Raw genomic sequence first — 10,848 nt, forward strand, 5'->3', positions numbered from 1 at the left:
CTTCACCAGCTGAGGTTGCTCAGAGCCCCGTCCAGCCTGGCCTGGGATGTCTCCAGGGATGGTTCATCCACCACCTCTCTGGGCAACCTGGGCCAGGCTCTCACCACCCTCAGGGGCAAAAATTTCTTCCTCCTGTCTAGCTAAAATCGCCGCTCTTTTAGTTTAAAAGCATTACCCCTTGTCCTTCTTCTCCTAGAACATCAGCGAAACTGTCTTTAGGAATGCAGCTGAACCATTTTTGTTTATGAGATAGGGGTTTTGGTATCAGGCTAAGAGCTTTGCTTTAATTAGGAAGACAATGAAATAACCTCTTCACCTTCCTGCTCCTCAAGTACTGATATTGTCCTTTGGCTTTGTAGCTTTGTTTTTTAAAGTATCTTTTCTTTCCTGTTGAAGTGATTCATGTTACTTGAGATCTTGAAAGGCTTCTTATATGCATAAGGGTGTCTGGCCCTTACGACAAGTTTTCTTTGTCAGTCTGAGATGGCTGCAAGTTCCTATGGAGTGAAAGATGAAACCGGGCAGAAGGGGGCAGCAGAGAGCAGTATGAGCGAGGTGGTAGATGATGTGAGGCATAGCTGTGTACTTCCGTTACAATAAATGCTGATGTTGACTCAGGTCCTGAAAGATCTTGAATATGGCAAATCTAGCAGGCATCTAAAGCTGCTACCATTACACTTGCCCTTTGTTCTGCCCTGCTGTGCTCAAGGGAGAGCCTTCGCTTTCGTATCAGATGATAATACATAGAAATTTAATAATGAAAAAGTAATGTGTTGATTCCGTGTCAGATAAGGTTGGTGTTTAAATATGGAATAGGTAAAAATTTTAATATTTAGTTCCTACCTGGAGGAAGAGCAAATGGAAGAATAGAATGTCCTAACAAGCATGCCATCCTGGATTTGCTCAGAGAGTTTAAGCTGAGACTCACTTAATGAATCAGTTCCAAACTGAAAAAGCAAGCAGCATATTGATACGGAAAGAAGCAGCCCATGGCTACAGCTTTGCTCTTTCTGTCGGAATCAAGCTGAAACCAGCTTAAATAACCAAAGTAAAATGGTATAAGGACAGAGCTTAAGCCTGACTGGAATGGCTTCCAAATTTACAGCCAAACGAGGAGGAAAGGGATGAAGTTTCCAGGAAATCAAATCTGTCCCATTTGCCTTCAGTTCACACCCATTCTCAAAACAACATAGCTGCTCATGGGATGTATGGTGGTCTCTCTTGGTTTATTCTCTTGGGCCAAAATTTATTTTTGATTGTACTCATGTGATTTGGTGCCAGGAGAAAGCTTGGGGATGTGGGGGGAAAGGGGTGTTATCTCCCAAAAACCTGTAATAAGGAAAGGAGAGTAATTTGAGAATGTGCCCTTCCCATACGCTGCAGTTTGTCTTCCTCTTGTACTGAAAGTCGCATCTGAACAAACAGGAAGCCCTGTCTGCATCCTTAAAGCATCCAGAAGGAAGCTGTGAAGGCCACAAGATTGTGGACAGTTCGTTTTTCTTTCTCAGGGTTTCATATTGTCCTGAATCCAGTCAAGATAACGATTCACGTTTGTATAAACACCAGGTATGTCTTTGCGGCCACAGCCTATTCCCCAGCTGATGATTCCAATTAGATACATACGATCATCCTTCATACAGACCAGAGGCCCTCCAGAGTCACCCTACAGAGAAGCAGCAGGTTAGTAACAATCTCCTTTTTTGTTCATTTGTTTTTGTGTTGTTTTCTCCCCCGCTGGCTTTAGTGGTACACTAGCATCTACGGAAATATCTTATGGAGTTTGCAGGCAAAACAAGAGCTCTTAGTAACACCACTTTCAAATAAGCCACGTTTGCGTTCCAGACACTTTCGATGCTCCCCTCATGGGTAGAGACACAAAAAAAATCTAACGGACACTAAAGCGTCTCACTTTGCGTGGCGCTTTCTTATGAAATGTAGGTGAGATGTTGATAAGATCAAAAAGAGGAATGCTCTTATTCAAGCTGCAAAGATCCAAGGCGTTTTATACTGCCGTGTGTAACAGTAAAGCAAAATTATTAATGAGCTGTTTAAACAGAAAGGATGTGGACCGAATGCATACCCTCCTTTTTCCTCATGTTACAGCTGTTTATTCTCCATCATCTTTTGGCCTTTATTCTTCCTTTCTCCATTTTTCAGTAGAGCGGCACCCCCTTCCTCGTACAGAACCTCCTGCTGAGTGTTTTGTATGCTCACATAAGAGAAAATATTAGGAAATGCTGCAGAGGTGGAGCTTCCTGCTCAGTTTTATGGTATTTCCTATATTTGGGATTTTCAGTCTGTATTGTTCTGGTTTTCTTGGTTAAGTGTGTCCTGCTTTCCCAGCTATGAGGGGCAGGGGAATAAAAATGAAAGGGGAGCCAGAAATTCTGTTCCGTTCAACAAAAGTTGACTAGAACTTTCACGTAACCAAGTCCAGAACTTGTTTAAGCTATTATCTGAAGCTTTTTGTTTGGTTAGCTCAGACTGTCGAGGACAGACCTAAAAAGAAAAGAGAAACAGAACTGGGTTTACCTTGCAGGCATCGTCAAGATGCCTGGTGTCTCCTGCACATAACATATTGTCTGTAACTGTCCGGTTGTCTAGATGCTGTGTTGTGCACCGACTGGCTGGAAACAGTCTGACGTGGCCTTCCTTCAGGTGCTCTGAATAGAATGGAGAGACTGGACGAAAAATGACAATATAAATAGGTATATATGTCTCTGTATGTGTGTATATATATACACACACTTTTTTAAAAAATCACAGTTCAGTTTCTGTAGCTTAGGGAAGAGTAAACAGGAGTAGCTGGGGGCAGGGGGGTGGCTAAAATAATATTTCCTTGCCAAAGGGTTGGTTTTAATTCATGGGAGTTCTGGTTTACTAGTAAGAAGAGCTTAAATCTAGCTGAGAGAGAACGTTGCTTCTTTAGCAAGCTTAAATGCTAAAGAGGTTTTTGTAGGCTCCAAATTAAAGACTGCGACGTTTCTTGGATAAGTCGTCTTTGCACAGTTACATCAATCAAAACGAAGTCACACAAGTGCCTATGAAAATCACTAACTGTACGAAACAGGATCCTGACTTGTAGTATTAGAGTTGCACTAACGAAAATCAGATGCCTTCTCATGTGCTGTACTGAATAACTGCATAGGAATGTACACTTGTGTTATGTTGGAATGGAGGGGATTCGTTTGTTTGTTTTGGGTGTTGGTTTTATTCTCCTGCATATCTGCAATTTCACAAAGCTGAAAGTTGGCAGGATTGTTATTTTTCAGTCTAGTTTTGAATTACAGCTGCAGCATCCTTTCCCTCTCAGAGAGTTTATCCTGTACTCCCTGTGAGCCATGCTGAAGACTAGCTTTAAAAGCACTTTAAAAACACTTTATGACCCAAACTTTGGACATAGTATCTTCTACTTACATTCTTCATTTCTGCCATAACCAGAGATCTCGCATTCAGTCCAGTCGGGCAGCTGCAGTTCTGGTGTTGGGAGGCAGGCGGCACGGACAGTGGCTGTTTCAACAGCACAGTCTTCTGCATCCGAGTTCAACTGCAACAGAGCTGAAGAGGGAAAAAAATCCCCATTTTGTTAATCACAAACTTGAGCCAACTGTGACTTTTGAAGTCACGAAGTCAGAAAAGTTCTTACCAATATCATTGTTGAAATTTTCTGAGTCAAATCTCTGATGCACGGTGTAGTTCTTCACTTGGAACTTTTGTTCATTGTCCTCAGGAGTTGCTCGGGAAGTCCTGCCCAGCACAATCTTCAGCTGATTTGTACTAAAGCTGAAGAATGAGACAGCCTTACTTTCTTCCCATGTTAACGGCAGGGAACCCTTCCCTTGAAGATGTGCTGTTGGAGCTTCTGCTTTTCTTTTTATAGCATTATTACTACTTCATTATCCAGGCGGTTTGACCTTCAAGTGTCCTATTTGCCTTTGGTTTTGTGCTAACTGCTTACAGCCGTCATGGCAAAGCTCCTCTGCCAGCCCCTTCCTGTTCTCAAGTTTCAGAACGCTCTGCATCTGTATTGACAACTTTGTTCTTCAGCTATTTGATATTCTGCTGTGGTAGCTTAATGCGATGCTGCTAGTTTGCCCAATAAATGCCTGCCTGTAATGCTCAGCCCAATTAACTTGATAATCTTTAGTGTACAACGACCTACGAGGATAAAGAGCTTTTTTCCAATCTTTTACCCTTCCAGTAAGGCTGTACTGGATGCTTCCTTCTTCCAGATTTTTTTTTTTCCCAGACAGTACTGAATCCTCAACTTACCCTTCCTCAAAACAGTGAGCAGCTGACAAAACCCAGCAGGAGCTGACCAGAATTCCTCCACAGAGGAAGTGCTCTCCAGGCACTCGGCGATACTTCACAAAGATGGCAGCTTGCCATGGGTGAGCTGCAATGTCTGCGTAGGAGCCACCTTTAATCCTGTGCTGCTGTACCCTGCGCTGCCGTAAGCCACAGGTGGCTGTGGATGACAAACCCAGAAACAGGCTTTTTATTCAGGCACTCTGGCTTTGAGTTTGGGTCAAGAGCCTGTTAGTTGCCAGTGCACGTTGAGGCAGCCTGGCATGAACTGCTTAGTATCTGACTCATTCCTGTTTCCTAGGAAACTCGTATTCCGATTTGAAAAATACAGTAAGGAAACCCCGCCTTTTCTGTCCTCCCTTTCTGCAGTCTTTAGAGAAAAAGGCACTTCTGTGAGAGTGGAGCCACAGCATCTCTTTCTACTCCAAAAAGCTTGCTTTGTTCCCCCAGCTCATATTTTACTGTGAGAGGCTTGAGTTTAATACAAATGACATGCAGAACAGTAATGCCTCAAAGAAAGAGAAGAATCAGGAGTGCTAGGATCCTTACAGCAAGTAGGCACATTGCAGTACTCCCATGTGAGCTGATTTCCTTTCAGTACGTGGCACCAGGGCTTGCTGTCATTGTCAGGATTCCTGCAGCACAAGAAAGAGTTATTTGTATTATCAGATCTGCAGGGAGTTTGGGGAAACCTAAAGGTGGCAGACTGTGACCTGAGTGTACTCTCTTTGATTTTTTTTCTGGAGATAGAGAGGGCCCTCGGGGCACAGGGAATTTGCATTTATGGAGTTTGATATTAGAGAAGCACAGACAGGTCAGGTGGAATAAAATTATTGTGGTCAGTGAGCTTCATTCCCAGCAGTGAAGTATTTCCTGACGTGATGGAGAAAACTAGGGTCCTGCCTCAAGAGTACCACAAAGAATGTTGGGATTTTTTCATTCTACAACTGACTACGTACCGGCAGAAATTGTGACTACCAAGGCCCAGCTGGTAAGCATCTTTTCTCCAAGCAGTATATAACTTGTTGACAAGGATTCGAGAATTCCACCTCAAACAAGTAGCTCCAGAACTGGTAACACTGTGGCTGCCTCGGTAATCTGTGCCTCTTCCAGATTTGCAGTTGATATTCCCAACTTCAATAAGAAAGCCGCACGTTAACTCATGCACGTGAACCTGTCAGCTGTTCCTAACTGTGATTTCTGTCAAGGCATCTATATATTAGCTATACTATCTCAGTCTCTCAGTGTCATAAATATTAAAAGCTTAAACATGATTTAACATGAGAGTCTCAACTTTTCAGGCCACAGAAATAGCACAAGTCCACAAAGAACCTTTATATATGCAGTGAATCTAAAGTCCATTCCCTGTCCCCCGGCATGTACCTTTTGAACAGGACGGCACACCACAGTGTTCCCAGGTGTACTTTCCCCCTTTATAGATATAGCACCAAGGTCTGGAATCCTTATCTGGGTTTCTGAAAGAGTTACAATATTATGCATCGTTATAAAGCTATTGTTATTGATCCCATGTCTGCCATCTAGTTTGGTAACTTAATCATGCTCTGCAGCGAAGACATGGACTGAACCAGCAGAAGTTGTTTAGATTCCTATTTTATTCATAAAATCGTGGAGTACATGGCGGTGAGCATGAGACAGCCAGTAGCTAGCAGGAGCGAACAGCTTGTTTGTGCAATTTGGTTCATGTGGAGGAAGCACTATATTTTTAGAGTTTTAAGCAAGATCTGGAGCTGCAGGGAACTAGCTTACAAAGGGAGTTTTAGGCACTGAGAAGGGACAAGGGAAAGACTACGGGGTGAGAGATGTGTGCGTTTTCTAGTATAAGCGTCCAGTCTAGGTAGATCTGAAGTTCAGATATGTCCGCGGAAGTTGCAATTGCTGCTCGTGGGCTGTGCTGTATTTGCACCTGAGCAGAGTGTTCTGTGCTTGGTATGAGGCTGCTGCAGACAGTTCCTGTGCTCCAGGCTCTAAGAATGTGCTGATTGCTGTGGCTCTGACCTGTGACCATCAGCCCCTCACCTGCAATAGTTGTGATTGCCCAGTCCCAGCTCAGCAGCATCCTCTCTTCGGCCGCTGTATGTTCGGTCCATCAAGCCATTGCTATTCCAATTTAAACATTGGGTTCCGCTCTCTGTCATGCTCCAGGTACCCCTGTATGTTACTCCGGCATCTTTGTAGCACTGAACTTCAGTATCTGAACAAAAGGGAACAAAATGTTACTATAAGGACAGCATCCCAAACTCTGCTTCCTCAGTGTCTATTCTATTTAAATTTGGCTCCCAGATGTCTTGTCTAGTAAGTTGGTGAAAATGCCTTGCCAGGCAGACTGTAAGTGTACACTAAGGTCTTCAGCTCCAAAATGTAGAGTTTTATTAAGAGACACTGAGAAGAGCCCAGGTGTCCTTCCTCAAATTTTTTTGTAATATTAGCTTTAGAATAAAAAGAGGCAACTTAACAGAGAGCCTCGTATACAGCAGCAGCTTCTGGGTACCTCATCCTTCTGCACTGCACAGCTAAAACCAGCAGCATTCTTCACAGTAAGTGACACGATACACTCACCTATTTCACACTGCTTCCCAGAGAAACCTTGGTGGCACTGGCAGATGAAGAGCTGTTGGGAATAATACGCCTGTGAACACTGGCCCCCGTTGTAGCATTTATTTCTAGCGCAGGCTGTGGAATAAGCAGAAGCCAGGAAATACTGTTAGATTTCACAGAAGTAAGAAGCTGGCAACGTATACCCGCCTTTCCTCTCCTGTTAGTCTCCTTCAGCCTGTTCTATTTTTCCCTGCCTACCTGTTATTGTTGTGTGCTCACAGTCTTTTCATGTAGTGCTTACGTTCTTCTTTTGCTCCATTCTCTCCACATAGACTATTAGGGAGCCTTCCTCAGCCCCTCGCCCAGTCCTGCTTAGTCCTGCCTGAGTCAGTATATATTAGTATTTTCATTTCTATGCTATTCCAAGCCAAATTTTCTGTGTGATAACTCTTTTCCTGACCGTGGAGTTCTTCTTTAGGATGATTACATGGACAGTCTCTCATCCCCCACCGTTTCCTTTCTCTTTTTCTTCTCCATACTCACCTCTGACAGGCACAGTGTGGCAGCGACTCCGACCACTGTCGCACCTACAGTATTCTATTCTGCTCCCTGAGAGCCTCAGCCAGGTCCCCCTGTGGTGGTAAATTTCTGCAGATGAATTGTCTGTGCAAATGGCTGTAATTGGAGAAAGGAAATCCTCTTTTAGAGATTCAGGGAAAAGACCTGGCTGAGCAAAAGAATTCCCTTCTCTTTCCAGGAGAAAAGAATCCATGATGGGAGCATCTGTCTAATGGGCTGACCCTTTTTCCTTCTCAGACCACCACTGTCCCATCTCTCTCACTGCTTTGTCACTGGATGTACCGTTCCACTATTGACTGGCTTTTTTATTTTTTGAAGAAAAACAGAGGGAGGGGGAAACTTTGTTCTTTGAGTTGTGGATGGTATTAGCAGTCTGGTATTTTGCCTTCTGAATCTCTCATGCCGATAAGCATGACAAACAGCTTTCAGACTCCGTTCCCTCAGCACCATCTGCTTTCCCCTCCTGCGTCCATAAAGCTCCAGGTAACACGGTTGTAGTTTGCCTGGCTTACCTCTAGATCTGGCTCCCCGTCTGAAACGCATGTGTAAGTCCTGCAAGCAAAGAAGGTTAATTCTATAAGTAACTGCTCTCTTAAGAAAACTGAGAGAACAAATGCCTCCAAAGAGCCAGTCCTCTTCTTGAGGTCTTGTAAATCAGGGAGCTCTGAGTAACTGTCTGCCCTCCTTGTCAGATAGTAAAGTGACAAGTGCCTTTAGTACCTCGGCATGGGTACCAAGAATTATAAATCGTTGAGTTGCCACAGATTACCAGGTGATTGCTTGTCATCTGTGTGACATGAACTTGGGATGTGCTGTACTCATCTCACACGTGAAGTGACTATGTGCTCTTGAGGTGTCGCAAGTGCTAACTGAAGCTTGTCAGCTGTCCGCTATTTGAAGGAGGTTCAAACAAATAATTTCCAAAGAAATAAATGTGAACAAGCAGTTATTTTTGCTCATTGACATGCATTTTCCCCATAAGCCTTTGTAGCTTGTTTACATTTGCGAGATATGTCTCCTGCAGTCAATTAAATAAAATATTTTTTATAAAGTTTTAAGGAAGAAACCAATTTAGAAAGCTGCTTTGATGAGGCCACAAGAGAAAGAATAACATAAAGAGGGTGGGTGAAATAGCAATTTTTTGAGAAAGAGACTGAACATTTTAGAATTGTGTAGGGTTTACCCTAGTAAAAGGACAGCTGTGCAATGTGAGGCTTAAAGTGAGGGGACATGAAACCATCAGTGTCCAGTTGTGAGAGTAATGATGAAGGTGATGACAATAGAAAGAAAATTAAAGGGTGATCACAATGGAACTCTTATTAACAGTGAAAGGTGACAGTGAACAGACACACCAGGGAGATTTGGAGAATACTTGCTTACTGAAATGAAAACCAGCCAAGATAACACACTGGAAATCCCAGCTTAGAGGTAGACTACGTTGTAAAGTTTTCCTCCCTCTGATCTCTGATGATATATAACCAGATTCTCCTTCTGTCTGATGCAGACAGCTGGAGTCAACGGTAAGGAGGTGCTGCTGGCATTATTTGATGCATTAGCCTCTTACCTGGCACTGAGCAGTCACGAGTGCTCCCATCAGCAGGAGACAGGGGAGTTTGCCTTCCATTCCAAGTGTTTTCCACATCGCCTCCTCAAGTTATCTATAGAGACAAAAGAAAAAATAAGATGTTGAACAAAGGCATTTTACAGCGTGAATAGAGTTCAAGGTTGTAAGTTTAAATAAAGGTTTTAAATGATGAAAATTATTTTTACATTAAAACACACTTTCTACTCTGCAATTCTCAGCCATACGGTCTGGCTGTCTTGCTGTCCCTGCCAGGCTAGACTCAGATGTGCTTTTACTTGATAAACTTAGAAACCCCACAAGCTAAAGCGCGTCCTTTTAGGTCTGGAGGAAACTCAGAGCGTGTTTTCTGGGGAATAACACTGGCAGGAGTAAATACCAAGTTCTTTTTCCCACAGCTGCTGGAAGCCAACAGTATCGTGTGCGTTATCGGAGAGACGGATTTGTCTAATGACGAGCGTAATGCTGACTGGAAAGCGTTAACTGAGATTCAGGTCACTGAGGCCGACCTAAGAGATCTCATGCAGCGGCACAAAAATCTGCTGAAGGGTCAGTCCATGACAATAGTAGTTTAAGAGGATTTTCATTTTCTGCACAGACTGTTTCTTTGGGTGGGAGTGAGGGCTGCTGTCTTGCGTAGAGGATGCATCAGCTGATGAACAACTATCTTGATCTAGTTCAGGCAAAAGACTGCAGATCCTTGCTGCGTTTTCCTGCCTTCTGGAAAAAGTGCTTCTGTATCCCTTTTCTAAACTGAGCAGATGAGTATCAGCCTTGCACTGTTTCTCTCTAAAACATAGCAGTGGACAGACCTATGCTTTTGGGGAAAAGAATTAACAAAACAAAAAAGTAAGATCGTGTAGTCTTTCAAGGCACTGGAGAAAATGGATATTTCAAACTCTGGCTTTATTTTGGGAATCGTTCTCAGTATTTCCTGCAGTTTTGGCCGCATTTGAAAATAAGCGTGTTTAGGGAGAACGGAAGCAGACCTGCCCTTCTCTTTGCCCCTCCATTATCCTGGTTGGGAGCCTGGGATCAAAGGCATAGTCTGATCTCCTCCCGGGGAGGTGATAAATTATCCTTTCACAGCCAGCTCTCTGGGTCTCTCCTTGCCATCAAGACATTGGTCCATACCTCTTCCTTTGTTTTAAGCTATTTTGCTAATGTTCTTAGTGCAGGAGACTCCTCCCTGCAAACCCGTCCGAGCCTGAGGTTGTCAGCCCTTTCCCCGGAATAGCTGGAGCTTTCTGCAAACAACTGAAAGTGAGCAGCTTTAGCCAGCATTATGAATCTGCTCAAAAGCTGCAAGGCAGTAGCTCAGTTAGTTAACTACCATGGTGCTTCAGTGGGATCTATTAATTAATAATAATATTTAATAGTATTCAATGCCATCAATGCTGAAAATGGGAAGGGCACTTTTGCAAACAGGTGCAGAGTAGTACCTACCTTTTTGCTTTTTCTCTTCTGTATTCTGCTGATGATTTCCTTCCCAGACCAGCCTGGTGTTGTGTTTTCTGCGTCTCCGATGTCTCTGAGCAGCTCCGGTCCTACTTAACCATTCACTCAGGGGGTGGAGACTCCAGCGGGCAGTGGGACGAGCCTCCCGCTCCCGAGGATCTGGGGATCCAGGACAGAAAGACTTGTGTCCGAGCGATCGGAGTGACTCTGAGCAGGACAGCAGGAAAGCTTGCTGGCTGAAGAGAGCGGGGCACGCTGGGTTTTACAGCCAGTTTATTCTGTTCTTTGTTCTAGTCAGAGAGCAGATTCAGGCTTCAAAACAATTTTTTCCCGTTGAACGCTAAGTTTCAGCGGCAGTGAGAATA

The 10,848-nt window shown here is 43.7% G+C and overlaps 1 protein-coding gene across 2 annotated transcripts; it reads right to left on the reverse strand.

Annotated features, from left to right (window-relative positions):
- Positions 1 to 110: 110 nt before the first annotated feature.
- PLAT (plasminogen activator, tissue type) lies at positions 111 to 10,559 on the reverse strand. 2 transcript variants are annotated; one of them, XM_065651811.1, is made up of 14 exons: positions 10,472 to 10,559; positions 9,008 to 9,101; positions 7,956 to 7,995; positions 7,408 to 7,539; positions 6,886 to 6,999; positions 6,346 to 6,520; positions 5,692 to 5,783; positions 5,268 to 5,442; positions 4,858 to 4,943; positions 4,273 to 4,468; positions 3,647 to 3,783; positions 3,418 to 3,558; positions 2,533 to 2,681; positions 111 to 1,663 (listed from the first exon to the last, which is right to left on the reverse strand). In XM_065651811.1, exons 2-14 carry the CDS (start codon positions 9,083 to 9,085, stop codon positions 1,505 to 1,507), a joined length of 1,674 nt encoding a protein of 557 aa, XP_065507883.1. In that variant the 5' UTR covers positions 9,086 to 9,101; positions 10,472 to 10,559; the 3' UTR covers positions 111 to 1,504. The 2 variants fall into 2 exon arrangements, with proteins under 2 accessions (XP_065507883.1, XP_065507884.1); XM_065651812.1 differs by lacking the exon at positions 7,408 to 7,539.
- Between the last annotated feature and the right edge of the window lie 289 nt (positions 10,560 to 10,848).

Source organism: Caloenas nicobarica, chromosome 25 (genome assembly GCF_036013445.1).
Source record: "Caloenas nicobarica isolate bCalNic1 chromosome 25, bCalNic1.hap1, whole genome shotgun sequence".
NCBI classification, from domain to species: domain Eukaryota; kingdom Metazoa; phylum Chordata; class Aves; order Columbiformes; family Columbidae; genus Caloenas; species Caloenas nicobarica.

What these genes read in the sequence shown, in the direction of transcription:
- PLAT (XM_065651811.1), bottom strand. Translation starts at nt 9,085, where the DNA reads ATGTGGAAAACACTTGGAATGGAAGGCAAACTCCCCTGTCTCCTGCTG. An exon ending in CCACACTGTGCCTGTCAGAG is followed by an intron (nt 7,000 to 7,407) that starts GTGAGTATGGAG and finishes CTTATTCCACAG; the next exon opens with CCTGCGCTAGAAATAAATGC. An exon ending in TTATGGCAGAAATGAAGAAT is followed by an intron (nt 2,682 to 3,417) that starts GTAAGTAGAAGA and finishes TTTTTCGTCCAG; the next exon opens with TCTCTCCATTCTATTCAGAG.